This window comes from Wickerhamiella sorbophila (assembly GCF_002251995.1).
Source record: "Wickerhamiella sorbophila strain DS02 chromosome Unknown contig3, whole genome shotgun sequence".
Taxonomy (NCBI): Eukaryota; Fungi; Ascomycota; class Dipodascomycetes; order Dipodascales; family Trichomonascaceae; genus Wickerhamiella; species Wickerhamiella sorbophila.
In genome coordinates, this window is record NW_020194004.1 from 2,295,875 (window position 1) to 2,321,493 (window position 25,619).

General features: G+C 50.6%; 19 protein-coding genes across 19 annotated transcripts; 12 read left to right on the top strand and 7 right to left on the bottom strand.

The window, feature by feature from the left end:
- Positions 1-9: 9 nt before the first annotated feature.
- B9G98_03209 (hypothetical protein) lies at positions 10-450 on the top strand (the record flags this gene model as incomplete). Its single annotated transcript, XM_024809766.1, has 1 exon — positions 10-450. The coding sequence occupies one exon, from the start codon at positions 10-12 to the stop codon at positions 448-450; it is 441 nt and encodes a 146-aa protein (XP_024665534.1).
- Positions 451-471: 21 nt separating this feature from the next.
- Positions 472-1,740, bottom strand: B9G98_03210 (Acetylornithine aminotransferase, mitochondrial; the record flags this gene model as incomplete). The annotated part of the gene is made up of 1 exon (XM_024809767.1): positions 472-1,740. The coding sequence occupies one exon, from the start codon at positions 1,738-1,740 to the stop codon at positions 472-474; it is 1,269 nt and encodes a 422-aa protein (XP_024665535.1).
- Positions 1,741-1,874: 134 nt separating this feature from the next.
- Positions 1,875-2,426, top strand: B9G98_03211 (54S ribosomal protein L25, mitochondrial; the record flags this gene model as incomplete). The annotated part of the gene is made up of 1 exon (XM_024809768.1): positions 1,875-2,426. The coding sequence occupies one exon, from the start codon at positions 1,875-1,877 to the stop codon at positions 2,424-2,426; it is 552 nt and encodes a 183-aa protein (XP_024665536.1).
- Positions 2,427-2,460: 34 nt separating this feature from the next.
- B9G98_03212 (Low affinity vacuolar monovalent cation/H(+) antiporter) lies at positions 2,461-4,959 on the bottom strand (the record flags this gene model as incomplete). Its single annotated transcript, XM_024809769.1, has 1 exon — positions 2,461-4,959. One exon carries the CDS (start codon positions 4,957-4,959, stop codon positions 2,461-2,463), a length of 2,499 nt encoding a protein of 832 aa, XP_024665537.1.
- A 623-nt stretch (positions 4,960-5,582) lies between these two features.
- On the top strand, positions 5,583-6,413 carry B9G98_03213 (hypothetical protein; the record flags this gene model as incomplete). Its single annotated transcript, XM_024809770.1, has 1 exon — positions 5,583-6,413. The coding sequence occupies one exon, from the start codon at positions 5,583-5,585 to the stop codon at positions 6,411-6,413; it is 831 nt and encodes a 276-aa protein (XP_024665538.1).
- Positions 6,414-6,654: 241 nt separating this feature from the next.
- B9G98_03214 (hypothetical protein) lies at positions 6,655-7,413 on the top strand (the record flags this gene model as incomplete). The annotated part of the gene is made up of 1 exon (XM_024809771.1): positions 6,655-7,413. One exon carries the CDS (start codon positions 6,655-6,657, stop codon positions 7,411-7,413), a length of 759 nt encoding a protein of 252 aa, XP_024665539.1.
- A 169-nt stretch (positions 7,414-7,582) lies between these two features.
- Positions 7,583-8,209, bottom strand: B9G98_03215 (Eukaryotic translation initiation factor 4E-2; the record flags this gene model as incomplete). The annotated part of the gene is made up of 1 exon (XM_024809772.1): positions 7,583-8,209. One exon carries the CDS (start codon positions 8,207-8,209, stop codon positions 7,583-7,585), a length of 627 nt encoding a protein of 208 aa, XP_024665540.1.
- A 389-nt stretch (positions 8,210-8,598) lies between these two features.
- Positions 8,599-10,242, top strand: B9G98_03216 (Mitochondrial distribution and morphology protein 31; the record flags this gene model as incomplete). The annotated part of the gene is made up of 1 exon (XM_024809773.1): positions 8,599-10,242. One exon carries the CDS (start codon positions 8,599-8,601, stop codon positions 10,240-10,242), a length of 1,644 nt encoding a protein of 547 aa, XP_024665541.1.
- Positions 10,243-10,525: 283 nt separating this feature from the next.
- Positions 10,526-11,515, top strand: B9G98_03217 (putative succinate--CoA ligase [ADP-forming] subunit alpha, mitochondrial; the record flags this gene model as incomplete). Its single annotated transcript, XM_024809774.1, has 1 exon — positions 10,526-11,515. One exon carries the CDS (start codon positions 10,526-10,528, stop codon positions 11,513-11,515), a length of 990 nt encoding a protein of 329 aa, XP_024665542.1.
- Positions 11,516-12,005: 490 nt separating this feature from the next.
- B9G98_03218 (Efflux pump vrtL) lies at positions 12,006-13,784 on the top strand (the record flags this gene model as incomplete). Its single annotated transcript, XM_024809775.1, has 1 exon — positions 12,006-13,784. The coding sequence occupies one exon, from the start codon at positions 12,006-12,008 to the stop codon at positions 13,782-13,784; it is 1,779 nt and encodes a 592-aa protein (XP_024665543.1).
- A 50-nt stretch (positions 13,785-13,834) lies between these two features.
- On the top strand, positions 13,835-15,109 carry B9G98_03219 (Threonine--tRNA ligase, mitochondrial; the record flags this gene model as incomplete). Its single annotated transcript, XM_024809776.1, has 1 exon — positions 13,835-15,109. The coding sequence occupies one exon, from the start codon at positions 13,835-13,837 to the stop codon at positions 15,107-15,109; it is 1,275 nt and encodes a 424-aa protein (XP_024665544.1).
- Positions 15,110-15,135: 26 nt separating this feature from the next.
- On the bottom strand, positions 15,136-16,359 carry B9G98_03220 (Autophagy-related protein 17; the record flags this gene model as incomplete). Its single annotated transcript, XM_024809777.1, has 1 exon — positions 15,136-16,359. The coding sequence occupies one exon, from the start codon at positions 16,357-16,359 to the stop codon at positions 15,136-15,138; it is 1,224 nt and encodes a 407-aa protein (XP_024665545.1).
- A 48-nt stretch (positions 16,360-16,407) lies between these two features.
- B9G98_03221 (Telomere length regulation protein elg1) lies at positions 16,408-18,375 on the top strand (the record flags this gene model as incomplete). Its single annotated transcript, XM_024809778.1, has 1 exon — positions 16,408-18,375. One exon carries the CDS (start codon positions 16,408-16,410, stop codon positions 18,373-18,375), a length of 1,968 nt encoding a protein of 655 aa, XP_024665546.1.
- Positions 18,376-18,401: 26 nt separating this feature from the next.
- Positions 18,402-19,331, bottom strand: B9G98_03222 (SAGA complex subunit spt3; the record flags this gene model as incomplete). The annotated part of the gene is made up of 1 exon (XM_024809779.1): positions 18,402-19,331. One exon carries the CDS (start codon positions 19,329-19,331, stop codon positions 18,402-18,404), a length of 930 nt encoding a protein of 309 aa, XP_024665547.1.
- Positions 19,332-19,339: 8 nt separating this feature from the next.
- Positions 19,340-20,683, top strand: B9G98_03223 (hypothetical protein; the record flags this gene model as incomplete). The annotated part of the gene is made up of 1 exon (XM_024809780.1): positions 19,340-20,683. One exon carries the CDS (start codon positions 19,340-19,342, stop codon positions 20,681-20,683), a length of 1,344 nt encoding a protein of 447 aa, XP_024665548.1.
- A 56-nt stretch (positions 20,684-20,739) lies between these two features.
- On the bottom strand, positions 20,740-21,705 carry B9G98_03224 (Mitochondrial intermembrane space import and assembly protein 40; the record flags this gene model as incomplete). The annotated part of the gene is made up of 1 exon (XM_024809781.1): positions 20,740-21,705. The coding sequence occupies one exon, from the start codon at positions 21,703-21,705 to the stop codon at positions 20,740-20,742; it is 966 nt and encodes a 321-aa protein (XP_024665549.1).
- A 140-nt stretch (positions 21,706-21,845) lies between these two features.
- On the top strand, positions 21,846-22,499 carry B9G98_03225 (Thiamine pyrophosphokinase; the record flags this gene model as incomplete). The annotated part of the gene is made up of 1 exon (XM_024809782.1): positions 21,846-22,499. The coding sequence occupies one exon, from the start codon at positions 21,846-21,848 to the stop codon at positions 22,497-22,499; it is 654 nt and encodes a 217-aa protein (XP_024665550.1).
- Positions 22,500-22,528: 29 nt separating this feature from the next.
- Positions 22,529-23,128, top strand: B9G98_03226 (Synaptobrevin YKT6; the record flags this gene model as incomplete). Its single annotated transcript, XM_024809783.1, has 1 exon — positions 22,529-23,128. The coding sequence occupies one exon, from the start codon at positions 22,529-22,531 to the stop codon at positions 23,126-23,128; it is 600 nt and encodes a 199-aa protein (XP_024665551.1).
- Positions 23,129-23,161: 33 nt separating this feature from the next.
- Positions 23,162-25,114, bottom strand: B9G98_03227 (Cytochrome b2, mitochondrial; the record flags this gene model as incomplete). Its single annotated transcript, XM_024809784.1, has 1 exon — positions 23,162-25,114. One exon carries the CDS (start codon positions 25,112-25,114, stop codon positions 23,162-23,164), a length of 1,953 nt encoding a protein of 650 aa, XP_024665552.1.
- Between the last annotated feature and the right edge of the window lie 505 nt (positions 25,115-25,619).

The following is a 25,619-nucleotide window of genomic DNA, read 5'->3' on the forward strand; positions in this document are numbered from 1 at the left end:
CCTGCCAGAATGTCTCTTTTGTGGGGGAAGTTCCGCGGCAAGGTGGACAGTGTCTCGACGTCGCTGCAGGGGATGTCTATTTCACGCACCGAAAAGGATCGTAATGAAGACGACACAGTCATTTCCCGGGCGCTCTATCGGTACTACAATCCATCTCCGCCCGAATGGCTAGTGCAGTCGACTCCATCGTTGTCGCCAACGGCCAGTATGGGTGCGCTACCTAATACCAGTGGACAAGGACCTGACTCTGCGCGGCCGCGACTACAGTCTCGGTCCACTACCGATTTCAGTCATATTTATTCCCGCCAGTCGAGCTCTCGTGCCAGTGTGAGTACGGAGCGCAGGCCCAGCCATTCTCCAGCGCCGTTTGCAGAGCCAGATGCCCCGCCGGGTGCACAAGCTCACACCGGCCGAGGCAAGTTTTCAAAATTGCGCCACGCAAACTGGTGATAGTGTATTAAATATCTATAATTATTGATTTTTCTCGAGAGCCGCTTCAAGGATGTCTAAACCTTTGACTGCGTCCTCTTCAGTAATGTTCAAGGCAGGAACCAGACGCAAAGTATTTGTGCCTGCAGTAATAACCAGAAGACCGCTGTCGCGGGCATGAGCGAGAACTGCATCAGGGGCGGTGGATAGCTGGACACCAAGCAGGAGACCGCGGCCCCGAACCTCAGTAACAAGATTAGGGTATTTTGAGATCCAAGAGTTTGCCCGGTCAACTATAAGGTCTGAGATTTTTGTGACGTTGGCCATGAGTTCTGGGGATGTGAGTTGGCTGAGAACATAAAGACCAATACGACAACCTAGAGGGTTACCACCATAGGTTGTGCCGTGATCACCGACTTTGAGAACGTTGTTGACCTTTTCGGAAACCATGGTAGCACCAATGGGATAGCCGTTGCCCAAAGCTTTTGCCATAGTAAGAATATCGGGGTGTGCATCCGGGCCAGCGGCTTTATGAGCCCAAAGGTCACCGGTACGACCGAGACCGCATTGGATCTCGTCGTAGATGAGCAAAGCACCAACGCTGTCGCATTTCTGACGAACGCTTTTGAGCCACTCGGCACTGCATGGGTTGATTCCGCCCTCGCCCTGGATAGGCTCGACAATAACCGCACAAGTCTTGTCTGTGATTTCATCCAAAGCAACCATATCATTGATACTAGAGTACTTGAACCCTGGAACCATAGGTGCAAAAGGGGCCTGGTATTTGGGGTTGCAAGTGGCCGATAAAGAGCCGTAAGTGCGTCCATGGAAGCCGCCCTTGAAAGCCAGAACCTCGATCTTGTCTTCAGAAACCTGCTTGCCGTATTTACGAGCAAACTTGATGGCTGCCTCATTAGCTTCTGAGCCAGAGTTGCACACAAACAAACGAGATGCGTCCTTCATGGCCCCAGATTGCTTGGTAGCCTGAACAATCTTTTGACTGAGCTGTGGGGTGTACTCATTAAAATACAGGTTCGACGAATGGACCAAAGTATTGCCCTGCTCGAACATGATCTTTGCAATCTCCTTGTTAGAATGGCCCAAACAAGTGACGGCAATTCCAGCAGTAAAGTCAAGCATCTTGTTTCCCTCCGCGTCCCACATATAAGTTCCGTCGCCCTTGACGAAAACCTGAGGGGGCCGGGCGTACGTTGTTACCATGAACTCCTCAGTTTCATTAAGCAAAGCCTTGGAGGAGATTGACCGGACGCATTGCGGTAATACAGACCATCGAGCCTTTGAAAACAACATTGAAAGTGATGACTGAGTTCGCCAAACGGTATTTCTGTAGATAAGACCCTAACCCATTTTTTTTCACGGAAAGGAAAAAACCGCGAGCACATTTACATAATTCAGAAAGCTTTCACAGCTCAGGCAACAAAAAGATGAAACCAAGCTTGGCTCTGTTTCGCATCCCACGAAGACTTGCTTCTGAGGTTATCAAGAGCGCTACAAATGCCGAGAAGCAGGGCGTGGCCAACGCATACTTTGCTGAGCTGCCGCCCGTGCTGTCGCGGTTCTTTGAAAAGTTCCCTCCTTCTCCGTTCAGGGAGTATAGCGCCAAGCCCACGCTCACAAACGCCGAAAATGCAAACCCATTCTTACCGAATCGTCACCCGGTCACCAATAGCTGGCACAAACCCAAGTACTCAATGAGACGCCAAGCCGATCTCTGGAAGGCTGCCTACCGATTTGGTATTGAGCATCTTATGCCTCCGCTGCTGCACAACCGCACATTTTACGAAGACCGTTACGAGCAGCCCCGCAAGGTTCGCGGTGCTCATCTTTTCAAACTGCGTAAGGGTGAGCGTATAGCGCCCATGCGTGAGAAGGAGGTCCAGGAGGCCCGGGAGAAACTTGACGATCTCATTGCTGATCGCAAGGGCAAGCGGTTTGAGAAGTTTGTTAGCAACAAGGGCCATGCCGGGTTTGTCTAACACGCAATGTGCTGTTTTTTAATGTATATAAATGTTATGCCTGAACAACTAGTCGTGGCGCTGAACCGAAAGTAACTTCAATGATATCGTCAAAGTAATATCCAGTTACAAGAACGGCGTAGGCCAGCAACAGTACGGAGCCCTTGAAATAGTTTGACTTGCCCTCGGCGTGCACATTGGTGTAGAGCAGAATGCAGGTGATAGACGTCCACACGTCCCAAGTGGAAAAAAGCATGGTAAAGACGTACTCTGAAATGTTGCCCGTGGCATATTTAGTGTAGCCAAGGCTTGCAATGACCACGGCAGGGACCTGCAGCAAACAGACTTGCAGAGCGTAGGCCGACCCAATTTCGAGACTCAGTGCGACATTGCCGAGGATGGCAAATGAAATAGCGTTCAAAAACTCGGCCGTGTTAGGAACCAAAGCGAAAACGGTAATGCCCAGCAGCCGCTGGGAAATGTGCACGTGCTGGAGAACAAAGTCGACGCTGTCAACTAAGATTTCAGCAATAATTGCATAGAGCAACGTTGCGGCAAGCAAGATAATATAAGAAGTGCTGCGACTCCAGTTAGGGGCATCATGGCCAGCAATATCATCCTCATCGATAGTGCCAGTTGCCCAAATCATTGCTGCATGGGTTCTCAGAGTAAAGAAGAGACCTGCAATGTATGAAATGAACAGCGCCACACAGCATGTAATACTTAATGGGCGAAGCACATCGACATACAGTGCATCGAATGCAGTCACAGGCACTCGGAATGACGAGCACTGGCATCCGTGGGGGGGGACGCAGTCTGCAGGTTCGCAAACCAGCTGAGTGCGGCCATTGATGCTGTAAAACAACGTGGGAGCGAGCAGGCCAACAATACTGAACATTAGCATAGTAGCTGTAGCACCGGTGCTGTTGGGATTGAATCGCTGGGTTTTCCTCTTCAAGGCACCAGCACACATACTAAGGCCCGGCATAACCAAGACACCGGCCATAATGGAGCCAATGATCGATCCCTCAACCAGCTCACCTTTGCCACTTCTCAACGCTACCAAATAAAGGTATACCTCAACCACTGTAGAGAAAAATGCATTAATAGTGGCACCCATTGACATGCTAGACTGCGCGGAAATTGATGCCACTGCCTGGCCAATAAAGTAGGCTAGAGGGACGATAGAGAGCAAGCTCATAGCAAAGCGTATAGCATCAGGAAGGAATTTTAGCGAATAAAAGTCTCCAATCACAATGAAAACAAGTGTGAGCATATTGATTAGAATAATGTTCATTCCATGGAAAGTGTACTTGTAGTACTTGAGCCCAAACGCACGGTAAGTACACAGTACAATCGCGAATCTTGGATCATTTTCCTCCTCAGTGAACGACGTCGAGCGTCGAATACGCAAGGCTAGCGGGTGGACGCGAAGATCATAAAGAAGCTGAGCAGTAACTCGCGCCATTGGGACACCAACAACCGACAACCAACAGGCCACGGAAATAAGAACCTGGACAGGAGTAAGAATTGCGTAGAAAAAGATAAAATAAACGACACGTGCGGCGGACCATTCACCGCGGCCAAACGGACGGCGGCGGTCGTGATTGACTTCGCTCAGCCGGCGAGGCTGCGGAGCAAAGAACAAGTGGCGGGTTGAGCCAGGGTTGTTGTTGGTAATGTGGTTTTGTTGCCATTCCATGTAATCGGAAACAGGGCGGCCGTGGCCCTCGTCTTCGCTTCGGTAAGATTCATTGAGCACCAGCTGAATATACTTTCCAAAGGGCCAGAAATAAAACAGACCCAATTTGAACAACAGCCTACCATATCGTTTCCCCGTTTCCGAAGCCGCACTAGCCAGTAGCACTAGCGAGGACCCAACCAAGCAGATTGAGAAGAGCAGCAGCCCAAAAGTCATTGACCAAACGACATTGCCCACGCGTACCGAGAGAGGTACAAGTGCACCTGGCGTCGAGTGTATATCCTCTTCAGCATTTGTTTCGACACTACGCTTCTTTTTATAGAGGGCCGGTTTCCAAATACGAATGCCGAATGGATGTGTAGAGTTGATAGCATCCTGGCGGTCTCGGAGCGAAAAGGATTCTGTAGAGTCCACACTTGCTGTCTCATTTACAGGGTCCTCATCCAGAACAGTTTGAGGGATATCTGGGATCGAATTGGCGCGCAAAAGCACAGATGACGAGCGGGAATACGGTCCCAGGCCCGGAGGTTGCTGGGCGACCTCCTCAGCAATTTCAGCACTACCGTCGTCGCAGCTGAAATTCCGGGGTGGACGAGCTTGCCTGTTGAATCTGTTTCTGGCAGACGCAAGGTGGCCTGGTAATGTGCGCAGCGAGTCTCTCAATGGCGCGCCTTCTGGAGCAGCCGAAGACATTGCGGATGATTCCAGCGATGCCGCAGGGTCCATTGACGAATTTCCATCATTGACGGACGATTGACGCGGCATATTTTTGATGTGCTCCCAAGTCACACTGGGATTGCGTTTGTTCGACGGGTCTTCTGGATCACCATCTTTGTGGTGGTGGTTACTCATGAACGTGGTGCGACACTTTGAATGAGGTCTTTAGGCAGATTGGAGGGGGAATTGGGACTATAGATCAGGGGGTTCCCCTGCACGCGAGAAAGCCAGTTTATAGTCTGGAGGAGCTGCTCTAGTATTGCTGTAGTGAAATTGCAGGCTGTAATCGCTATTTTTTGCTCGCGAATGTTGTTCGCTGGTGTCAGGGTTATGGGATTGCCCTGTCTCCTGAAGAGTTCCTGCAGCACAGTGACACTTTGCAGTGAGGCGGTACGTGGCAGCTCTGTAGCGAGCAACTAATACCGGTATATAGTGACTTTACATAGTATATCCCACGCAGGTCAAGCGATCGGCACTATCTGCGTCTCCCAGTCCTCGCTGAAGCACCTGTTGCTATTAATAACGGCGAGATTGGTTGTGCAGCCATATAAAAAACGGAGGCAAACGTAATCAAGGACAACACGAATCTTGTCACAGAACTAGTGCTCTTTTTTTTCTGGTTGCAGCACATAGACGTTCTTTTTTATTGAGCTGTTGGTTATTTTAATTGGCGGCTTGTATTTATATCTCGTGCCTTCCATCTCTGATACTAGTTCGCATTGCTACAGGTACTGTTATTGTTCGTGTCTGCTCCAATAATGGTTTGGTCGTCTTTGATAAATACCGCTCTTCTTCTTGCTGCGTTGCCTCAACCTGCTAATGCTGCTATAGATCGTGTCACATCGTCGTGGACACCGCCGTCCTCTTCCTCTCTAGTGCAAAAGCCCACGATGGTCTGGGTCACTGCCACACTAGATGGTATTGCACAGACTTACCAGTCGGTATACACGCAAAAGTTTTCGCTGATGTTTTCTACTGTTGCCACACCACCCTCGGGGATTATTGGTTTGGGTACACTCACGAATTCGGCCTTGACAGTTCCTACCGTCACTCCGGTCATGGATCCTGGCTCAGCAGTTGGCGGAGCGATTTCGTTCCCTGACTCTACGGGCACTGCTGCTGCTGCTGCTGCTGCTGCTGCTACGACACAGTCTACCACTTCATCCACAACGACAACTCCTGGTGTCGCCGCCGCTGCGGGGGCCCTGACATCGAGTACCACGACTCCCGGTGTTGCGGCCGCTGCGGGTGCTTTGACATCGAGCACGACTACTCCGGTTGTGCCTGCTGCTGCCGCTGCCTTGACGACTACCACGACTCCGGTCGGTGCTGCCGCTGCTGTTACCACCACCACGACTACTCCGGTAGGTGCTGCCGCTGCTGCTGCTGTTACCACCACGACTACTCCGGTCGGTGCTGCCGCTGCTGCTGCTGCCGTTACCACCACGACTACTCCGGTCGGTGCTGCCGCCGCCGCCGCCGCCGCCGCCGCTACTACTACTACGCCGGTGGGTGCCGCTGCCGCTGCCGCTGCCGCGACTACCACTACACCTGTCGGTGCCGCTGCGGCGGGTGGTGCTAATGTGTAATGAAAAAACCCCTTTTTTCCTGCCGCGGGCGGTCCCGGATTTTTGGACGCTTTTCAATTCATCTTAGCTCAATTTACACTAATTTTATTTCCTGAAAACGCATACTAAGGCACTGCTGCAGCTCTCCTGCAAGACCATGAGACCTGTCACATTTTTCAAAAGTAACTCTATACGTATGTAGACAATAGATCGAGAAACAACATCCTCACCACCGAGATTTAAAACGATCTTCGACAGAGCAATGGCGCGACGAGTAGGACGAGCAACCCAGACTCCGCGCAATCCGTCGGGCAAGACCCGTAAACGGTTGAATTGGACCGAGGAAGCGGAGGACAAAGTGATCCTCATGCGCCATCAGGGCCGCACTTGGCGAGAGATTGCATCCGCGTTAGATATTCCTCGTTGGCAGAGTGTTCAGATGCACTATCTACGGAATCTCAAGGAGCCCGATGCTAAAAACAATGAGACACCACTAACCGAAAAGGCTATTCAAGCTATAGAGGAGGATTGGGGCACCAGGTGGGAGCGCGTATCGGAGAAAACTGGCATCTCTGTTCAGGAACTGAAGAGACTGCTGCGAGCCTCAAGCAGTAATTTTCAAAGTACATACTTTGGCGTCCCGTGCGAGTGCGGAGGAGTGCCAATTAATGATCCCCAATACCCAGCACTACCGGCGGCCTCCTCCACAGTCAACGACACTATGCCCTGCATCGATCATCGCTTGGAAAACATACCTACCGTATCCAATGCGTCCTCACCATTTTATTCGTATGTGATACTACCTCCTCAAGATTACGCTCCCCGAGCCTCTCAAAATTCACCCACATCTTGGGGCATGATTCCAGAGCCCTTTGACGATAGTACCGGGAGTGCGGCAGCTGCGGCAGCTGCGGCAGCCTCGTGGGGCGATTCAGTAGGCGCTCAGACGCCAACGTCCGCGCAAGCCCGCCGTAAGTCAATGATGCAGGACATCGATTGTTATTTACGCGGCAACTACTGAAAGCAAGCGGCCCAGAAAAATTGAATGCTCAAGCATATTTGTTTTTTTTTGTTTACGAGAGAATAAATCCTTTTTTTTTCTACTTTTATTTTCGATATCTTCGAGAAAAGCGCAAGGCTAAAAAGAAAAGAAAAGACATACACACAAAGGCCTGCGTATAACCGGCACTTTAAAGAGTGATTGCGGACTTGGACTTGGTGCGAGCCTCATCGTGGACATGGTACTCGATAGCATTGGGTTTATCAGCAAGGCCAAGAGCCTCCTTGAAGCGCAGAGCTACGTCACGAGTGGCCTCGTGCGAGCCAGTAACCCACATGGCAATTTTAACGGCACCCTTTCTGCACATGACGAAAATACCGTTTACAAGCTCCTTGCCTTCATCATCGCAGTCGAGAGTACCACCAATGGCGGCCAACATAACATTAAGCCATTTCTCGTCGATGTCAGGGCGCATCTGGCGGCTGACGTAGATCCATTTACCACCACGAGCATTAGCGGGATCCTCCCACTCGGGGCGAATTCCTTTCTTGAACAAAGAGAAATCAGACTTAAAAGGAAGCTCGACAACCTTAGGAACGGCCTTGTAGGCACCCCAGAATTCTTCGACGGTGTTTACGGTGACCAGCTCTTTTAGCAGAGTACTCCAGTCTTCGTCCGGGTGGCTAGGAGGCTTTGTGTACCACAGAGTCCACTCGTGAGAAAGCGGATGGACGACGGTGAAATCTTGCGCGGAGTGTAAAACCGTCTTAGGGGTGTCCTCTAGACTCAGTTTATCAATTTCGACTGAAGAAGTCATGCTGAAGAAGTGGTGCTGGCCTGAGTAATCAGGTTATAGCTGGGAACGCCAGGCAAGGGGATGCAACAGAGAGATGTTGTTTTGGCTTGAAATCAATTTTGGTTTTATTTAGCGCAGTACATAGCAGCACTGAAGATCTACAGCTAATAGATCTCTATTTAAGTCATTTCTGTTCAACCAGTGCTTGACATTTTTGTCCGCGCACCGCCACTTCCAATATATCCCGGGTTAGGGACCCACTCGCCCGCTTTGAAAGGAAATATCTTTGTCAATCAACTCAAATCATGATGAAGCGTTTACTGGCGCGGGGCAGTATATTGCGTCCCTGCGCACTAGTTTTGCCCCGGATTGTTAGGAACAGGCCTGTTTCTATAATCCAGAGTTTTCCCATGACGTGTTATACACTGAAGCGTCCGGTTCTGCCAAGCATTGGCGCCCATCGACTGGAAAATCTGCAAAGGGCGTTTTCGACCAAGCCTGAGCCGGAAACGCCGGCCAGTAAGATGAGCAAACGAGAGCTACGACACCAAGATAAGCAGGAAATGCTAAGCCAGGCCCAGGGCCGCCTGGGCCGCCTTGCTGCAAGATTCAAGTGGCTGATGATCAGAGCCCAGCGACCCTTCAACACGGACGATTTGAGCGCCATGTTCAGTTGGATTATCTGGGGCCACATTCTCTGGATTGTGCTGGGCACCACCACGTTTTTGTCGCTGCTTATTTGGTTCATGTCCAAGTTCAACTTGGAAGAGCATCTCGCGACGTTTGTGGGCAATATTGTCACCAAAGAAACAGGAATGCGAGTCATTTTTGAAGAGGCAATGGTGCCAGACTGGAAAAAGGGATCGATTGTGTTCCGCAAAGTCTTTGTTTCGCGAAGACCTGGGCCGCCCACGAAAAAAGTCAGGGTGGGCTCACAATCCGTTGCAGCCGCCGCGGCCAAAGTAGAGCACCGCACAGAAACTGAGGCTGATGACGATGGCAACTACACTCAATTTGACCTCACGATTGATTCTGTCGCGGTTACTCTTTCCGTTGGGCACTGGTTCTCCGGCCAAGGAATTTTGCAAACGGTAGATCTCAAAGGCATGCGGGGTGTAGTAGATCGTCGACACCTCAAGTGGGATCCAGACTGGGATCCGACAAAAAACGTTAATGTACCCAAAAGAGGCGACTTTGTGGTTAACAGTTTCAAGATGGAAGATGTTTTGGTTACCGTCATGCAACCGAATGGAGGTGGCCAGTTCGACGTTGGAGTCTACTCGTGCGACTTGCCCAGGCTGCGAAAGCAGTGGCTGTTGTACGATTTTCTGAATGCGAACAACATGTCTGGTTCTTACGACAACTCGCTGTTTACACTGCATCCACGCCAATTGGCTAACCAGTTTGATGCCACGGAAAACAACAGCTACCAGCGGATCCAAAGACTGCGAATTGACAACGTTGACGTGAGGCATTTGAATCGCGGCGTGGAGGGAATGTTTGGCTGGATTGAATCAGGCACAGTCGACTTTTTGGCGGATCTCATGCTACCCTCAGCAGACGCTCCGGTCATGTCGCTAAAAGAAAAAGTTCTTGACTTGCTCGAGCGCTGGCAGGCTGTGTTCAGACGTCAAAAGCCCTCCGAAATTGTCACGCAGATTGATGAAAAGCTCGAGGCTGAGCAGTCCCAGAAGCGGGTGCTCATAGATCTCCGAGTCCAGTTCAACAACACGCGGGCCCAGGTGCCACTCTACAGCGCTGATCTGAATCCTTTCAACAACGCACTGATGCATCCAATCATTGGCTACATCAATTCCCGCGACACCTATATCCCGATCCACTGTCGAGTTGTGAAAAAGTTGTCAGATTTTGACGGCAGCTGGACTGTCTACGACAGCCGACTGATGGACGATACAAGCGACAGCCTTTATGAAGCATTTGCCCTCAACGTGTCGGACCACGAAGCGCGAAACCGTCGAATTCGCAAAGTTGGGTTCTGGTCCATGCAATTTCTTGCCCAACTTGTGCTGTTGACGCTAGGCATTGTTGCGTAGTGGACGCAGCACGGCACTCACCCCCCCCCCAATCAACTTAACGTCAATGTACATATTTATTATTTATCTCTTGTAATGACCCTTTTGTTTACAGTTTTTCAACTAAGTTGTCCCGATCGGCATAAAATTTTCCGTTGATCCGCTGCAGCCGGGTAAGCCCGGGGCCTCCCTGCCCCTCTCCCCGCTCTGCTGTGTTGAAAAGCTCGGTAATCACCTTTCGTGTCATTAAGGCGACGCAGTACTTCGACCGACGACTTTGAATAAAACGATCTTAATTTGCGAAATGTTGGCACGTCAATCTATTATTCCTCGCGCTGCTGTTCGTGCTTTCAGCACAGGCAAGGCCGTACGCTCGTATGAGGACACCCGCGACAACATCAAGCTAACTGCTGATACCAAGGTGATCTACCAGGGGTTTACTGGCAAGCAGGCTACTTTCCACGCCACGCAAGCTATTGAGTACAACACGAAGGTCGTCGGCGGCACCAACCCCAAGCGTGCGGGCCAGACTCACCTTGGTTTGCCTGTGTTTGGAACGGTTGCCGAGGCTATGAAGGAGACGGGCGCTACTGCCACGGGAATTTTCGTGCCTCCGCACTTGGCTGCTGGCTCCATCATGGAGGCCATTGAGGCCGAGATTCCTCTGGCGGTCGCAATTACTGAGGGCATTCCCCAACACGACATGATCCGGGTTGTCCAGGCCCTCAAGACCCAGAACAAGACCCGGGTCATTGGTCCTAACTGCCCTGGTATCATTGCCCCCGGCAAGTGCAAGATCGGCATTATGCCCTCCAACATCCACCAGCCTGGCCGTATTGGTGTTGTTTCCCGTTCTGGTACTCTTACCTACGAGGCAGTCAACCAGACCACCAAGGTTGGTCTTGGCCAGTCTCTTGTTGTTGGCATTGGTGGCGATCCCTTCCCCGGCACCAACTTCATTGATGTCCTCAGCGTGTTCCTTGAGGATGAGGCTACCGAGGGTATCATCATGATTGGTGAGATTGGTGGTACTGCCGAGGAGGAGGCTGCTGAGTTCCTCAAGAAGTACAACCAGTCTCGTGCTGTTCCCAAGCCCGTTGTTTCGTTCATTGCTGGTGTCTCTGCTCCTCCTGGTCGCCGCATGGGTCACGCCGGCGCCATTGTTGCTGGCGGAAAGGGCGATGCCAAGTCTAAGATCAATGCTTTGACGAATGCCGGTGTTATTGTTGAGCCTTCGCCTGCTGGTTTGGGTGCTGCTCTTTATCAACAGTTTGTTGACCGCAAGCTCCTCTAAAATAGCTTTAGAAAACCCCTGCGGGGCGTTCTGCCACCCTATTTTCTACAAAGAATATCAATAGACTGAAGATTTCCTTTAAAAAACCTCCCCTGTCTAGGTGGTCTCATTTCTTCAACCCTTGCCTTAGTCTTAACTCGCAGGTCTGCTCGACGGGCTCATCCGGTTGCCTAATCGTCGACCCTATGCTGGTTCACATCATTCGCATGGTGCATTGGGGAGGATTACAACAAGAGGAATCGCATCTGACCCACTCATTTTCGAGCGTTCGCAGTACTGAATAGTTAGTCTTGCTTTTGTGAAACTGGTATTTTGTTTAGAATTATTTATTGATCATTATTATCCGAGAAAGTCTGGCTCTCCACGGAGCTTGCCCCGCAAACCGCCCTAGCCCACCCAAAAAAACCAGTACGATTTTCATGCAGGGCTCGAGCCTCGTATCAGAAAAAAAAACCCTCCATCATCGCCGCCTGACTGACTTGTATGCTTGATGCCAGCATCCGTGCATTCGTCCAAGTCGGGTAATTCTATTATGAAGAATGAAAGCTCGGTTACCTCGAGTGCCGACGAGGTTCGTTTTTACACCAAAGATGACCAGGACGATTCTGCAGACGAGTACGAAGTCCCGCACACAGACACTGTTACAGTTGAGCCCCTGTCTCGCTTGGAGTCTAGGTACTCTGTAAAGACGATTTATGGCACAACGGACAATGAGGTTATCGAAATGACTCGCAAGAAAACCCGGGAGACGATCTGCGACATCCTGGAGAAAACAAGCGCGGGCGAGCCTTATATCGACGACGACAGGATCTCGACTGATGCCGTGGACAAGGTCCCCATGGACGGACGGGAATTTGCTGAAATCGATCCTGAACTGGTTACTTGGGATGGAGAAGATGATCCCAAAAATCCGCGAAACTGGTCGAAGAAGGAGAAGGCAAAAGTCGCCGCTTTGGTCTCTTTATTCACAATGTGTGCTCCTCTGACGTCTTCTATTTTAGCGCCGGCCGTACCTGACATTCTTGAAACCTACAATAATCATAATGAGACCGTCGGTGCTCTGTACATCTCCTGTATGGTATTCACCTGGGCAGTTAGTGCACTGGTCATTGCACCCCTTTCAGAAGTCTTTGGTCGCCGTCTCATTCTCTTAACCTCTATTTTGTGGTGTACCATTTGGAATATTGCATGCGCAGTCGCCCCTACGTCTGCCACTATGATTGCATTCAGGATCATTGGAGGAACCATCAACTGTGCCCCCATTGCTGTAGGTGCTGGTACACTTGCGGATTTATACGATGATGTTGAACGAACTTGGCCCTTGGCACTGTACGGTATCGGGCCGTCTATTGGCCCCGTTATTGCCCCTATCATTGCCGGGTTCGTGGTTGAATATTTAAATTGGCATTGGACTTTTTGGATCGTTTCTATTATTGTTGGTGTGACTTTTGTTGTTGGTGTGTTGTTCTATCGCGAATCTTATCCCCCGTATCTGTTGAGTCGCAAAGCAGCAAAACTGCGAAAAGAAACAGGAAACCCAAACTTGCATACAATTTGGGAGGTTAGCACTGAATCAATGTGGACGAAAATTCGCAATGCCGTGGTTAGGCCTGTGTTTTTCCTCTGCACTAATTTCGTTGTCACCGGCCTTGGTCTCCACATGGCCTTTGTCTACGGATTCATGTATATCATGTTGGTTAGTTTCCCTAGGCTTTGGCAAACTTATTACCACTTCTCAGTTGGTATAACCGGTCTTGCCTATATTCCTTTAGGTCTGGGAATGATCACTGGAACACTACTTTGGACACCTCTGATTCGTAACTTTTTCGTTTCCCGCATGGAGAAAGGTATTGGTCGCCCCGAGGATAAGCTGTTTTATCTACCAGTATCGACTGTTATTATGAGTATTGGGCTATTCTGGTACGGATGGAGTGCCGAAGCTAAAGTGCACTGGATCATGCCGATGATCGGCGTGTTTTTGTTTGGAAGTGGCATCTTTGTTGTCTTCCAAGCTATCCAATCGTATTTAGTAGAGCTCAATCCTCGACTAGCAAGCTCTATTCTGGCTGCGGTCGTTCTAGGTCGCGGTCTTTTAGGAGGTACTTTCCCTTTATTCGGTCGGGCAATGTACGACCGGCTCGGCTATGGCTGGGCTAACACGCTAATTGGTATTCTTATGCTCATCTTGGGTATGCCCTTCCCGATTATTATTTACTTCCGTGGCCCACGAATTCGTGCGTGGTGCGATAAACGACTGCCTATCATTTAGTACTAAATAATTTACATGTGCTATGGCTGATCTCAGCTGACTGACCTGCAATGTTCAGGGTCTGGCAGAGTGTGCGACATAAAAGCACCACCGCGGTGATAAAAGAAATTAATGATGTTCAAAAGTTGTACATGAATCACCCATGGTCTCCTGGATCTACCTTTTTTTATCCTGAAGGCGCTCATGTGTTTGGAAAGCTTGTATCTTTCATGAAAGCTCAAATGACCCGCTATGGCTTTCAAGAGGTAGTTACCCCACAACTTTATCGGAAAGAGCTTTGGCAGACTTCAGGGCATTGGGATCATTATAGGGACGATATGTTTGGCGTGTGTGATGGCCATGACACTGACAAAATCGAGTATAGTCTCAAGCCAATGAACTGCCCTGGTCACTGTCTTTTATTTGCTAGTCGAGAACGCAGCTTCCGTGAACTACCCGTTCGTTACTCTGATTTTAGTTCTTTGCACCGTAACGAAGCCTCTGGTGCTCTTCAAGGCCTCACTCGCGTTCGACGTTTTCATCAAGATGATGGCCATATTTTCTGCCGCCCCGATCAAGTGGCCGAGGAAATCGAACGCTCTATTGCCTTGGTGGATACTGTTTACAAAGTTTTCGGGCTAGAGTATACTATGCTGCTGTCTACACGCCCCGAAGACTTTATGGGAGAACGAGCCCTTTGGGACGAGGCCGAGGATGGACTAAGAAAAGCCATTGAGGCCTCAGCTAAGCCCGTGGTGATTAACGAAGGTGATGGTGCGTTTTACGGACCTAAAATTGACTTTGTTGTCAAAGACAACCTTGGTAAAAGTCATCAAGCTGCTACTATTCAGCTCGATTTTCAGCTCCCTCGCAACTTTGGTCTTACCTACGACGATAAGACTGGAGCGGGTGTACCTGTGATTGTTCATCGAGCCGTTTTGGGCTCTGTTGAAAGGTTTATGGCGTTGCTTATGGACCACTATTCTGGCAAATGGCCCTTCTGGCTGAACCCTCGGCAAGTAGTTGTCATTCCAGTTTCTGATGCCCATGCCGAGTACGCAGACCAGGTTGCAGAGCGGTTGAGAAACTTTCGCACAAATGATGGTGCTGCTCCGCTTAGTGAACAAACCTATGCCGTCGAAGTCTATAAACAGAGTGAACCTCTTTCTGGTCGACTGAAGCGAGCTACTGAGCTTTCTGCCTCGTTTGTGGTTGTTGTCGGCGATCGTGAAGTCCAAGATGGAACAATCAGTGTTCGTGAACGTGGTGTCCGCAAGAGTGTCACAATGACAGTGGACGATCTCAAGGAATTGTTTGTAGAGCTAACTGCGAACTACGCTCCTTGACTTGTATATAATAAATAATTAGGTACTTAACCTTCGAAGTCCTCATCCTCGAGCCCATCTTCTGGTTCAAATGGAATCGAGTATATTTGTGGTTCGGCGTCCAAATGGGTCCAGAGATCTTTTGGTAGGAAATCACCCCAAGCGTCAACGAACCGAGCCCGAGCTGACAGCTCAGTGGCATGAGCAGTGGCAAGTTGAGTGTTATACTCAGCAATTTGACGACTTAGCTGCCCTTGGGCGCGTTTGCGGCGAACTTTTTCGTTGACCGTGGCCCGGTATGCTTCGCGGAAAAGTTTGTAGTAGTCCGCTAACCCATCAAGCTCTGCAATGTGCGCATTGGCTTGCTCAAACAGAACCGTACACTCATTGTAGCGCGAATTCACTTGGTTACCGTACTTTCGTAGTGTATGAGACGTGAATGCCTCAAGGCGGTCGAAAAAGGCATTCGATCGATCGTACAAAGACTCGAGGGTGGACAAGTAAGACTGCGATTTTGAATAGAGCTGTAAAATCTGGCCGCTTGCGTCATGGAGCATTTTTAGTGCCGGTTCCAATTGCAAACGATCTGCCTCCACAACCGCCAGCGCCTGTTGGACCTCTGTAGAATCCAGTTCTTGGGTTTCAATACACAGATCATAATGGCGAGTTAGGCTATCGAGCCATTGAGCCATTTCATGCGCGTAGGGCCCCATCTGCTCAGCAATCGATGCCATATCGGTGACCAGGTTTTTCAAACTGCCCGTTGTAAACTCATCCATAGACGGCTGGTGGGACCTAACCGCTATGAGCTCCTTCTGCAATTTATCAGGCAAAGCCACCAAGTCTCGCACTCCCTGTTTGAGTTGCGCTACCAAATCGTCTGTCTGGGTCTGCAAGGTCTGAATTCCGTCCATATGCACAAAGCTACGTAGGGTTTCTCCGGAGTTGACGAATGCGGGGTCTATTTTAATTTTGCCCAGCTGTGAAAGCTCTTCCAGCAATATTGATTGAGCAGATTGCAACTGTTTGATGTTGGTGGAGCAGTTCTTGTCCGCCTGCTCGATAGAAGTGCGCAAAAGGACGTACAAATTACCCATATTCTGGAGCTGGTCGGTTTGGGCGTCGTTCAGAAACAATAAACGTGCTCTTAAGACAATAGCCCGCTCCATACACTGCCTACTCTCATTTACTCGTCCATTGGCAAGCACACACAACGGATCTGCCTCTCGTAGTGCCATTTCGGCCTCCTCAATCACCTCTGACGACGCCATTATTTATAGGGTCAATGCCTGCTGCCTTTGTCATTTAAAGCGGGTTAAATGGGTAAGACGCTTCTAAGTTTATGGGGGCTCAAACCGCCTGATCCGCCGGTTTGTGCGGATAAAATAACCCAAGATACGAGTAACAGTCTTTCGCTGCCGCTCAATTTCGAAGAAACCCCCTCTGGCCCGCACATGTCGCAGGCGACTCCTGAACAACCACACGACGCGAATATACCGGTCAATAGCTTTCTTGCTCCCCAAAAAAGGCGTCCTGACGCTGAGGATAACTCAAACACTCTTGAAATCCGAGAATTGACTCCTAGACCGAGTGTTATGTGCACAATACGAGCGCGCCCAGACAGGCTGAAGGCCATAAAGCCTAAAGTACATGGATTTTTCCAAAAACGAGTAGCACCGCCTCCTTCAGAGCTCTCAAAAGAGCTAAAAAATGTTGTAATGCCAAGCCAGCCCGCTTGTTGGCCAAAGTACCAATCGCGTCCCGAACGATCCGACCATGTTGACGCATTACCACGTCGAAAACGGGCAAAGCTCCGGCATGTTCCACAGGTACATGGCCCAAGTGGCCCTGCTACACGCTATGGACCTAAACTACCCTCGTTATTACCCTATATTTCTGGACCGCTGCCTACTCGAACACTGATGACCTCTGAGGAAGCGTGCCAGGTTGTGTCTTCGGGTAAACCAGAAGAAGACCCGCTACTTTTGAAAATGAGGTCTATAGCTGGTATCCAGCAACCATTTGATCTTGGGGATTGGGAAACCCAGATGTGGTGCACAAAATATGCCCCGACAACGGTATCTCACTGCATCAATTCCAGAGCAGGGAAGCTAGCGTATCGGTGGATCAAAAGACAGATGAAGCTTCTAAAAAATGGCCCAATAGTTCCTCGCAGAGCGAATGAAATGACCGACTTCATTGACGACGAAAACGCGAGCCTCAGCTACCTTTTGTTGCATGGCCCTTCTGGTATGGGTAAAACGGCTACAGTCTATGCAGCAGCTCGCGATCTAGGAGCGTTTGTATTTGAAATCAATTCGTCACAAAAGCGAGGCGGAAAGGAAGTGTTGTCGTTGCTTGATGGTATTGGCCATAGTCGAGCCGTGCACAATAACAACGAAAGGAAAGACTGCATTATTCTTATTGACGACGTGGATGTGCTGTTTGAGTCAGAAGCTTCACTTTTCAATACACTCGACCGCGTCGCACAAACGACTCGTCGCCCTATAGTTCTCACTTGCCAGGATCTGGACCGTCTGCCGTATTCGGTGCTGGACACCGCAGAACACTTGTATGTAGGCGCTCCAGATCCTGTGCGAAGTGTTGAATATGCTTGGCTCGTGGCGTTTTGTGAAGGGCACCACCTCAGCAAAGAGGTGGTCGCCCATACAGTCGTTCGATACAATGGTGACATTCGGAAGTCCCTGACCCATTTGCAGTTTTGGTGTCAAATGGCAATTGGAGGACGCCCTTCCAGCAGTGATTGGCTTCTGACAGAACCTGGGTTTGACCGCGTCATAAGCATGAATACTCCAGTTGAGCTGCCTGAAACGCATGCCCTCGCAGCTTCTGCGCCTATCACCGACGAAGTGACTGAGATTCTGTCACTATTTGACGCACATCATCGACAAAAAGTACTTCGCGAACCGTTTGCTGATGGTCTTCAAGGTATTCCCGAGCCGGGATGGGTTGAAGTCCTGGACGCACCCGTATATATCGAGGACCCCTTCCCCCAGATTCATCGTCGCTCACTACGTCAACTACGAGACACTCTGTGGCATGCACATAATGACAAGCTATTGGTTACAGATTATGCGCCGTATGCTCGCCGAATGGCGTTAGCAGATCGTGCTCGCAACCAGATGCTTGCCGAAGCAAACTCGGGCCGCCAAAGCCGCAGATCATGGGCCGCTCGTGGACTCGACGGTCGCCAGCATCTCTCAAATGGTGAACAAGTTTTGAGATGGGGGTGGCCGGGCCAAAACTCATTTCCAGATTGCATATAAATTATTAACGAACTGCCCTTTTATAATTAGATGATCTTTGCCGCATAGTTCATGCCGCTGCGATAGTAAGTGGTCATAGCTGTTTGTCTTGGCTGCGGAGCCTCTATTGCGGCACAGGCCTCACGGATATGACGAGGAAGCAGTGGAGTTTGTTGCTTGTTGGGTCGGTCAAACAAGTACACCTGTTTCGAGGGCCGCTTTTGCTCGTCATTAGGGTGGTCTGACGAATCTTTGATCTTGAGAGCGAACTCTGTCAAATTAGCAACAATTTCGAATGTTAAAAACCCTAGAATGTCCACAATATCGTCTTGGAGACGCGTTTCAGTTAGGTGGGAGATGCCTGCCCATTCCCGGAACCGTTTGCCTTTCCGGAATGTGAAACTCGCTTGCCGAGACTCGCTCCAGTGAACGTACTCTTCTTTTGTCATATTTTGGGTTCTCAAGTCGGCGTTTCGAAGTCGCTCAGCGATGGCCCGATTAGCCTCGCTATCCTCGTCGTCACTATCGTCATCATCGTCATCGGGGGCAGGAATAGAGAACATGTTTTGCAATTTCCATGGCATTCCAACCTTTTTGGTTTTATTGAACTTCTTGACCGCGTCACCAGCGGCAACTTCTGTCTCGTCTTCTATGAGGTCCGTTCCATCGACTCCACCGCCGCTATTACCATCCTGTTCTCGAGCATTCTTGCGCAGATCTTTCCAGGAAAGGTAATTTGCCAGTCTCTTTACTTTTGCGACGTCGTGCCGTAAAAGAAACATCACATCCTCAACGTTAATGGCTCTTACTCCCCGCTTGCGCGCCAGAGCCATGCCCTGCGACACTAATTCCACAACCTGGGCTCGAACAATGTCCTCAACTAAGCTCAACGTAGCTGTGGGTGGATCAGTAGTAGCCCCGGACACAAACATCATTTGCTGAATCTCATTGCGGTACTTGTACCGTTCCCCCAGCATTTGTCAGGATGGACGGTGTGATCTTAGCCTCGGACTCTAGTGAGTCTGAGGTTGAGGATATTTCAATTGACGATGTGCAGGTTTTACAGCCTCAGGATAATGGAGAGTACTCTGAGTACGGCATAGGCGCGCGGTTACTCCAGCAAATGGGATTTGTGCCTGGTCGGGGCCTTGGTGCTAAGGAAGATGGCCGGCGTGATATTGTTGAAACTATCGGGAGAGAAGGTAAACAAGGTTTAGGAGTAGGCATTATTCCCATTCAAGAGGCGTTTGAAGTTGCTGAAGATGAGACTAGCGATTCTGAAACCCGAGAGCTCGAGCTAATCGTTCAAAAGATCCAGGCCTGCAAAGCCGTCAAAAAGGAGCTGCAAAAGGATATAGGGGACATTGATCTAGAGGATATTTACGCAAGGTATGGGCAGTACTGGTCTAGCATGCCTATTGAAGACCTGGCCATTGTTGTTCAAAGCGAAAGATTAAGGAGAGGGGCCAGTTTAGAGGATATTTATGAATTGAGGTTCCTGAGTGATTCAGACTCGGTTAAAAAGATGCTGAAAGCCATTTGGATCCCAGAAGTAAAGCGTAAATGCCTTGAGTGGTCAGATGCTACAAGCCGGTGGCTGCTGGAATTGACCATACGTATTGAGACCAAGATGCCCGAGTTCTCATGGCTGTTGGCTGAAATTGAGCTTATTGTTGCCCAGACAGTGCCCCAGCAAGACGTTGTACAGTATATTGACGAATGGTGGCCAGTAGATGCACGAGCTGAACAAGTTGCAGCCACTGAATGTTCAGCAATTCTTCGTCGCGAATTGACCCCTCATCATGAAGCAGCAAGGTACGATGTTTTAAAACGCTGGAGAGAGCTAAACGATGAGCTTGCTAGTGCTATCGACGCCCTTGACGATCAGTTTGATGGGACGGAGATTTGGCGCAAAGTGTACGGCCCTGAGTTTGCCACAAAGCGCATGCTTTGGCAAGGCCAGCGTTTGATCCAGCTTGCAAAAGACCGGGATGGTTCTTTGCCCAATGAGTACTCGAAATGGGCCGATGGACTCGAACTGGAGAATGCCACAGAGGTTCTGGATGCGCTAAACCTGGTTTTCGACGGATCAAGCGTTGCAGAACAAGACGAACCACATCATGTTGTCTCTACGTTCAAGGATGTTGTTGAATACGAATGTGAACGGATTGGAGCAGTGCTGGCACGAAAAGACGGCGTCGAGGCAATATATCAAATACTACGCGGTCAAAAGAGCATCGAATGCCGGTTTGAAGACGATGTATTTTATTATAAAAAGAATGGGAGGTTCATGCCCATCTCAATCACCAAACTACCGTCCATAGTTTAGCAGTCGAAGTAACGTTCAAGGCAGTTTGGAAATGGTACCGTCACGTTCTATATACACTATTTACCGCCGAGGTGACGAAGCTGGTCGGCAGTCTCATCAAGACGGTGACCCAGCTTTTCTCTGAAACTGCCGGTTTGTCTGGCAGCCTCATCGGTCTCGGAGGGGCCTTCACCGGAAAAGTGATGCTCGGCCTCGTGGGTACGATGGCTGAACTTTTCCTTGAGCTTTTCAGTCTCCTCAGCAAGATCGTGAGCAATGTTCTCGAGCTTGTCCTCACTCTTCTTGGTGCTGTTGTGCAGCTTTTCCTTGAACTCTTGAGTATCTGAGTCTGCGCTCCAGGTTTCAGACTTGGCATCAGGAGTGATCTTGGACACGGCCTGGGCAGTGGCCTCCTTTACCTTTTTGGTGATGGGCTGGGCCTCGATTTTCGCCCCCACGTCTTCAATCTTGGTCTGGATCTGGTCCTTGACCTCGGTCACCTTTGTGGCAACTTTCTCAGAGACTTCAGCAGCCTTCTCCTCAAGAGCGAGGCCGGCCTTGTCTACGTTTTCAACGACAGAAGGCTCGGACTCGTCGGCCAACTGCTCGGCGTAGACGTCAGGGTGTTGACGGAAGCAGTCCTGCATACCCTGGAAGGCCTCGATACACTCCATGCCCTTAGGCTCGGCAGTCGAATAAACAAAACAGCTAAAGGCCTTTTTGAACTCCTCGCCACAAGGACCATGGGCCATACCACCAAGACAAGGGCAGTCCCAGTTGATCTCGCCAGTCTCCGGGTTGTAAGCACCTTGGGGTTCCGGCTCGAAATCCTCCTCGGTGAGCAGCTGGACGTCGCCAGTCTCAGCGGCCTTGGCGTCTAAGAGTTTGGGCTCAGCGGCGTCTGCACCCATTGCCAAAGCGCCGCCCACCAGCAACCCACCAACCATAGCAAAAGTGGCGAATTTGAGCGGCGAGCGTTTTGGGGGCGCCGTAGAGTAGAGACGAACCGATCGTGTTGCGGTGCGTGCAGCAAGTCTGAACATTTTTGTAGGCTTAATCTAGTCCAAGCGAGAAAAAAAACCGTTGGAAAGTTCGGGTGAACGGGATTACAAGAGCTGCGAGGTTTGTAAGCTCAGCAGATATGGAGGAAATAGACGCAGTGAGCTGGTTGGGGGGTCAAAAGATGGCCAATACGGTGCTAATCATTGTGAATCAGCCGATTGTGGACCAACAAAGGTTCAGACAGGCGTGGGATGCATGCGACCATAGAGCGGTTCTGGACGGGGCAGCCAATACGCTGTACGATGTAGATCCGACGTTGCGGCCGGATTTTATCATCGGAGATCTTGATTCTATCACAGACACAACGCGAAAGTTGTATGAGGGCATGGGCGTGCCCGTGATCGAAAAGCCGAGCCAGTACGCCACTGATTTTGGCAAGGCCATGCAAGAGTCCGTCGAGCGATGGCCCGGCACCAAGCAGTTTTTGGCATTCGGCGCGCTGGGAGGCCGTGTGGACCACTCAATGCACTCAATTATGTGTCTGTCGCGGGTGCAGCAGGAACTGGGGGTCCGGCTCCTTCTGCATAGCGCTCAGAATATGACATTTCTCATTGCCGAAGCGGCTCGGGTGCTGACCCCTCGAGACCTCGTCAAGAAGGCCGTCGGCATTGCACCCATCATGGGCTCGGCACACATAACAACTAAAGGACTGATATATGACGTTACAGACTGGGAAACGAGTTTTACCACCCAGGTTAGCACTTCAAACTATATAGTAGCCGACTGGGTCACTGTGGAAACTCGAGGCCCAGTGGTGTTTACTGTGGAGATTTGATTACGGCAGCAGGGAAGAAGCGATTTGTCATGAAGCTTTACTATATTGGCGTGCTTCGAACTGACGGCAAGGGCCTAGAGCTGGCCAGTGCGGAGGACCTGTCGTCGTTTTCGATTTTCCAACGACCGAGTGTGCGCGAGTTCACCAAGTTTTTCAGCAGCACGATTGCGACCCGCACCCCTGCAGGACAGCGCCAGAGTATCGAGGAGGGCAGTAACGTGGGCCATGTGTATGCGCGCAGCGAGGGCCTTGCTGGCGTGGTTATTTCCGACAAAGAGTACCCTGTGCGGGTCGCATTTGCTCTGCTCAACAAAGTGCTGGATGAGTACCTCGCTGCCCACCCCAAGGCGCAGTGGGCGAGTTTGACAGCGGCGACTCCGGCAACCGCGTTCCCGCAGCTGGATGAATACCTCCGCAGCTATCAGGACCCCCACCAGGCCGACTCGATTCTGAGGGTCCAGCAGGAGCTCGACGAGACCAAGATCGTGCTCCACAGAACCATTGAGTCCGTGCTCCAGCGCGGCGAGAAGCTCGACACGCTGGTGGACAAGTCGGAGGCCCTCAGTTCGACGTCGCGAATGTTTTACAAGCAAGCAAAGAAGACCAATTCTTGCTGCATCATTAGCTAGATTTCTCATGTTCTTTCTTACTTTTCCTAATTATTAAAGCTTGAACTCTGGCATCACCAGCTTCTCGTAGACCGCCTCGTAGGTGTAGTCGCGAGCGACTGGAGCTCTGGAGCGCACGTCGAGCAGTGAGGGGCCGAGTTCGTCGAGGCTACGGACGCCCAATAGACGCATGTTCATAATGATCTCGTCGTTAAGCAGCTGGATGGCGCGTCGAACTCCCTCTTCGCCGTAGGTCGACATCGCGTACAGGAAGGGACGTCCGATACCCACACCGCGCGCACCCAAGCACAGGGCCTTCATCACGTCCGTACCGCGTCTAATTCCGCCGTCGACGTAGACCTCGAACTTGCGGTGCAGACCGGCCTTGCGTAGGTGGTACATGCTCTCGGCCAGAATTTCGACGGGAGGAGGAGCAAACTCGAGCTGACGACCACCGTGGTTGGAGATAACAGCGCCATCAAAGCCGGCCTTTGCTGCTTTCAGGACGTCTTCCCACCGCTGGACACCCTTGATCACGAGCGGCTTCTTGGTGCACTTGCGAAGGAAAGGAATGTCCTTCCAGCTGAGAGCCGGGTCGATGAACGAAGAAATGGCTCTGGCCGCACCTTGAGAACGATCAGCATCTTCGTCTTCGTCGCCTTGAACGTCAGCAAGGTCCTCGTCGTACTTGCCACGCATATCCTTCTCTCGGCGGCCGAGCTGAGGAGCGTCGACGGTTACAAAGAACCCACAAACACCACGCTTTTCAGCATTCTGAATGAACTCACGAGTGACTTGGCGGTCGGCATTGACATAAACCTGTAACCAGATATCCTGCTCGGGGGTCTTTGCGTCACAAACCTCATCAACAGAGCACGAAGCCAGGGTGGAAAGCATTTGCGGAATACCCTCCTTGGCAGCAGCACGAGTCAACACAATCTCTCCATCAGGGTGTCCCAAGCGGGCCAATGCAGTAGCGGTGATGTAAATAGGGAGGGTGGACTTGCGGCCAAAGAACTTGGCTGTAGTATCGACTTTGCTGACGTTCACCAGCACACGAGGACGGAAGAAAATGCGCTGGTATGCACGATGGTTCTCACGCATGGTAATTTCATCATCTGCGGCACTCGAATAATAGTACCAGGCGGTGCGTTCAAGGGTCTTGGAAGCCACCAGCTCAAAGTCGAACAAGTTGAGCATTTCACCCAACGGAGGCTTGGCCTTTTCGAACTTTTGAAGCTGCTTTTCGCTCTCTGTGGGGGCCTCTGTGTCTTCTGGAATATCGGAAGCCAGCAATGGGCCCAGTTTCTCAACATTTTTGAGCATGCGGATAACATCTGTGGGGTGGAACTTCAAAAACTGTTTAGTGGCATCTGTACCGGCAACTTTCTGAAGAATGGGGGCACCACCGGGATGGCGTTTCTGGAACTCTGTCAAATTGTAAACTTGGCCGTCAACGGCGACCCACAGATCATCCTTGGTGTTGTGCTTTGCGACCTCGGACAGCGGGATTCCTTCTTGGGCGGAAGCCAGACGGGCTCTTAGCTTGGGAACCACTGGACCAAGCTTATCGGACTCATGAAGCATCTTCAGAACGCCATAACGGTGGAACTTCAAGAACTGTTTGGTGGCATCAGTGCCAGCAACCTTCTGCAAGATCTTGGAGCCACCGGGGTGCCGGGCCTGGAAAGCGGTGCAGTCGTAGACCTGGCCATCAACAACAACCCATAAATCTTTTGGCGTATTGTGCTTTGAAACTTCTTCCATTGTCAGTTCAGGCAAAAGCGAGCCTACGTGATCGGAGTCGCTCAACATGTGCAAAACTCGTGTGGGGTGAAACTTGAGGAATTGCTGGGTAGCGTCGGTTCCGGCGACTTTGAGGAGGATCGCCGCGCCCGCAGGATGCCTGTTCTGGAATTGAGTGCAATTGTACACTTTTCCGTCGACAGATAACCATAAATCCTCTTTGGAATTGTGCTTTGCTAGCTCTTCTATTGTGACTAGCATGGTATTGGAGAAAGAATGCCTGTAATTAGCTCGATGCTTACTGGTCCGCAAATTGCGGGGTAAGGGCGTGGGGTTGAGTGAGCGAATGCCGCTCACGTGACTTGAAAATCAACTGAATATATCTGTGGTTTTTCTCGAGGTCCTGAGACTCAACCAAGTGTTGACCGGGGCTGTTTTGAGGTGATCATTGTTCTGCCGCCAAGTAAATACGCCGTACCCCTCGATTGAGCAGAGAGCAAGCTAGGTGTCCTGCATGCACGTGCTGTATTAGCAGCCAATTGTTGATGCTGTGTGTATGCGTTTGCTATCTTTAAATTAACGTTTAGCCGATCTAGCTTTCGGACCTAAACACTGTCCTTGTTCACGATGCCACGTTGTTAACGTTTTTATCAGCCTTATTTTAAAAACCACCTTCCCCAGAGTCGAAAGCCCAAGCGTCTCAGGTCTTTCACGTAATTTCATTCCCCAAGGGACTTGCTAATCCTCCAATCCTTTTTTACCGACC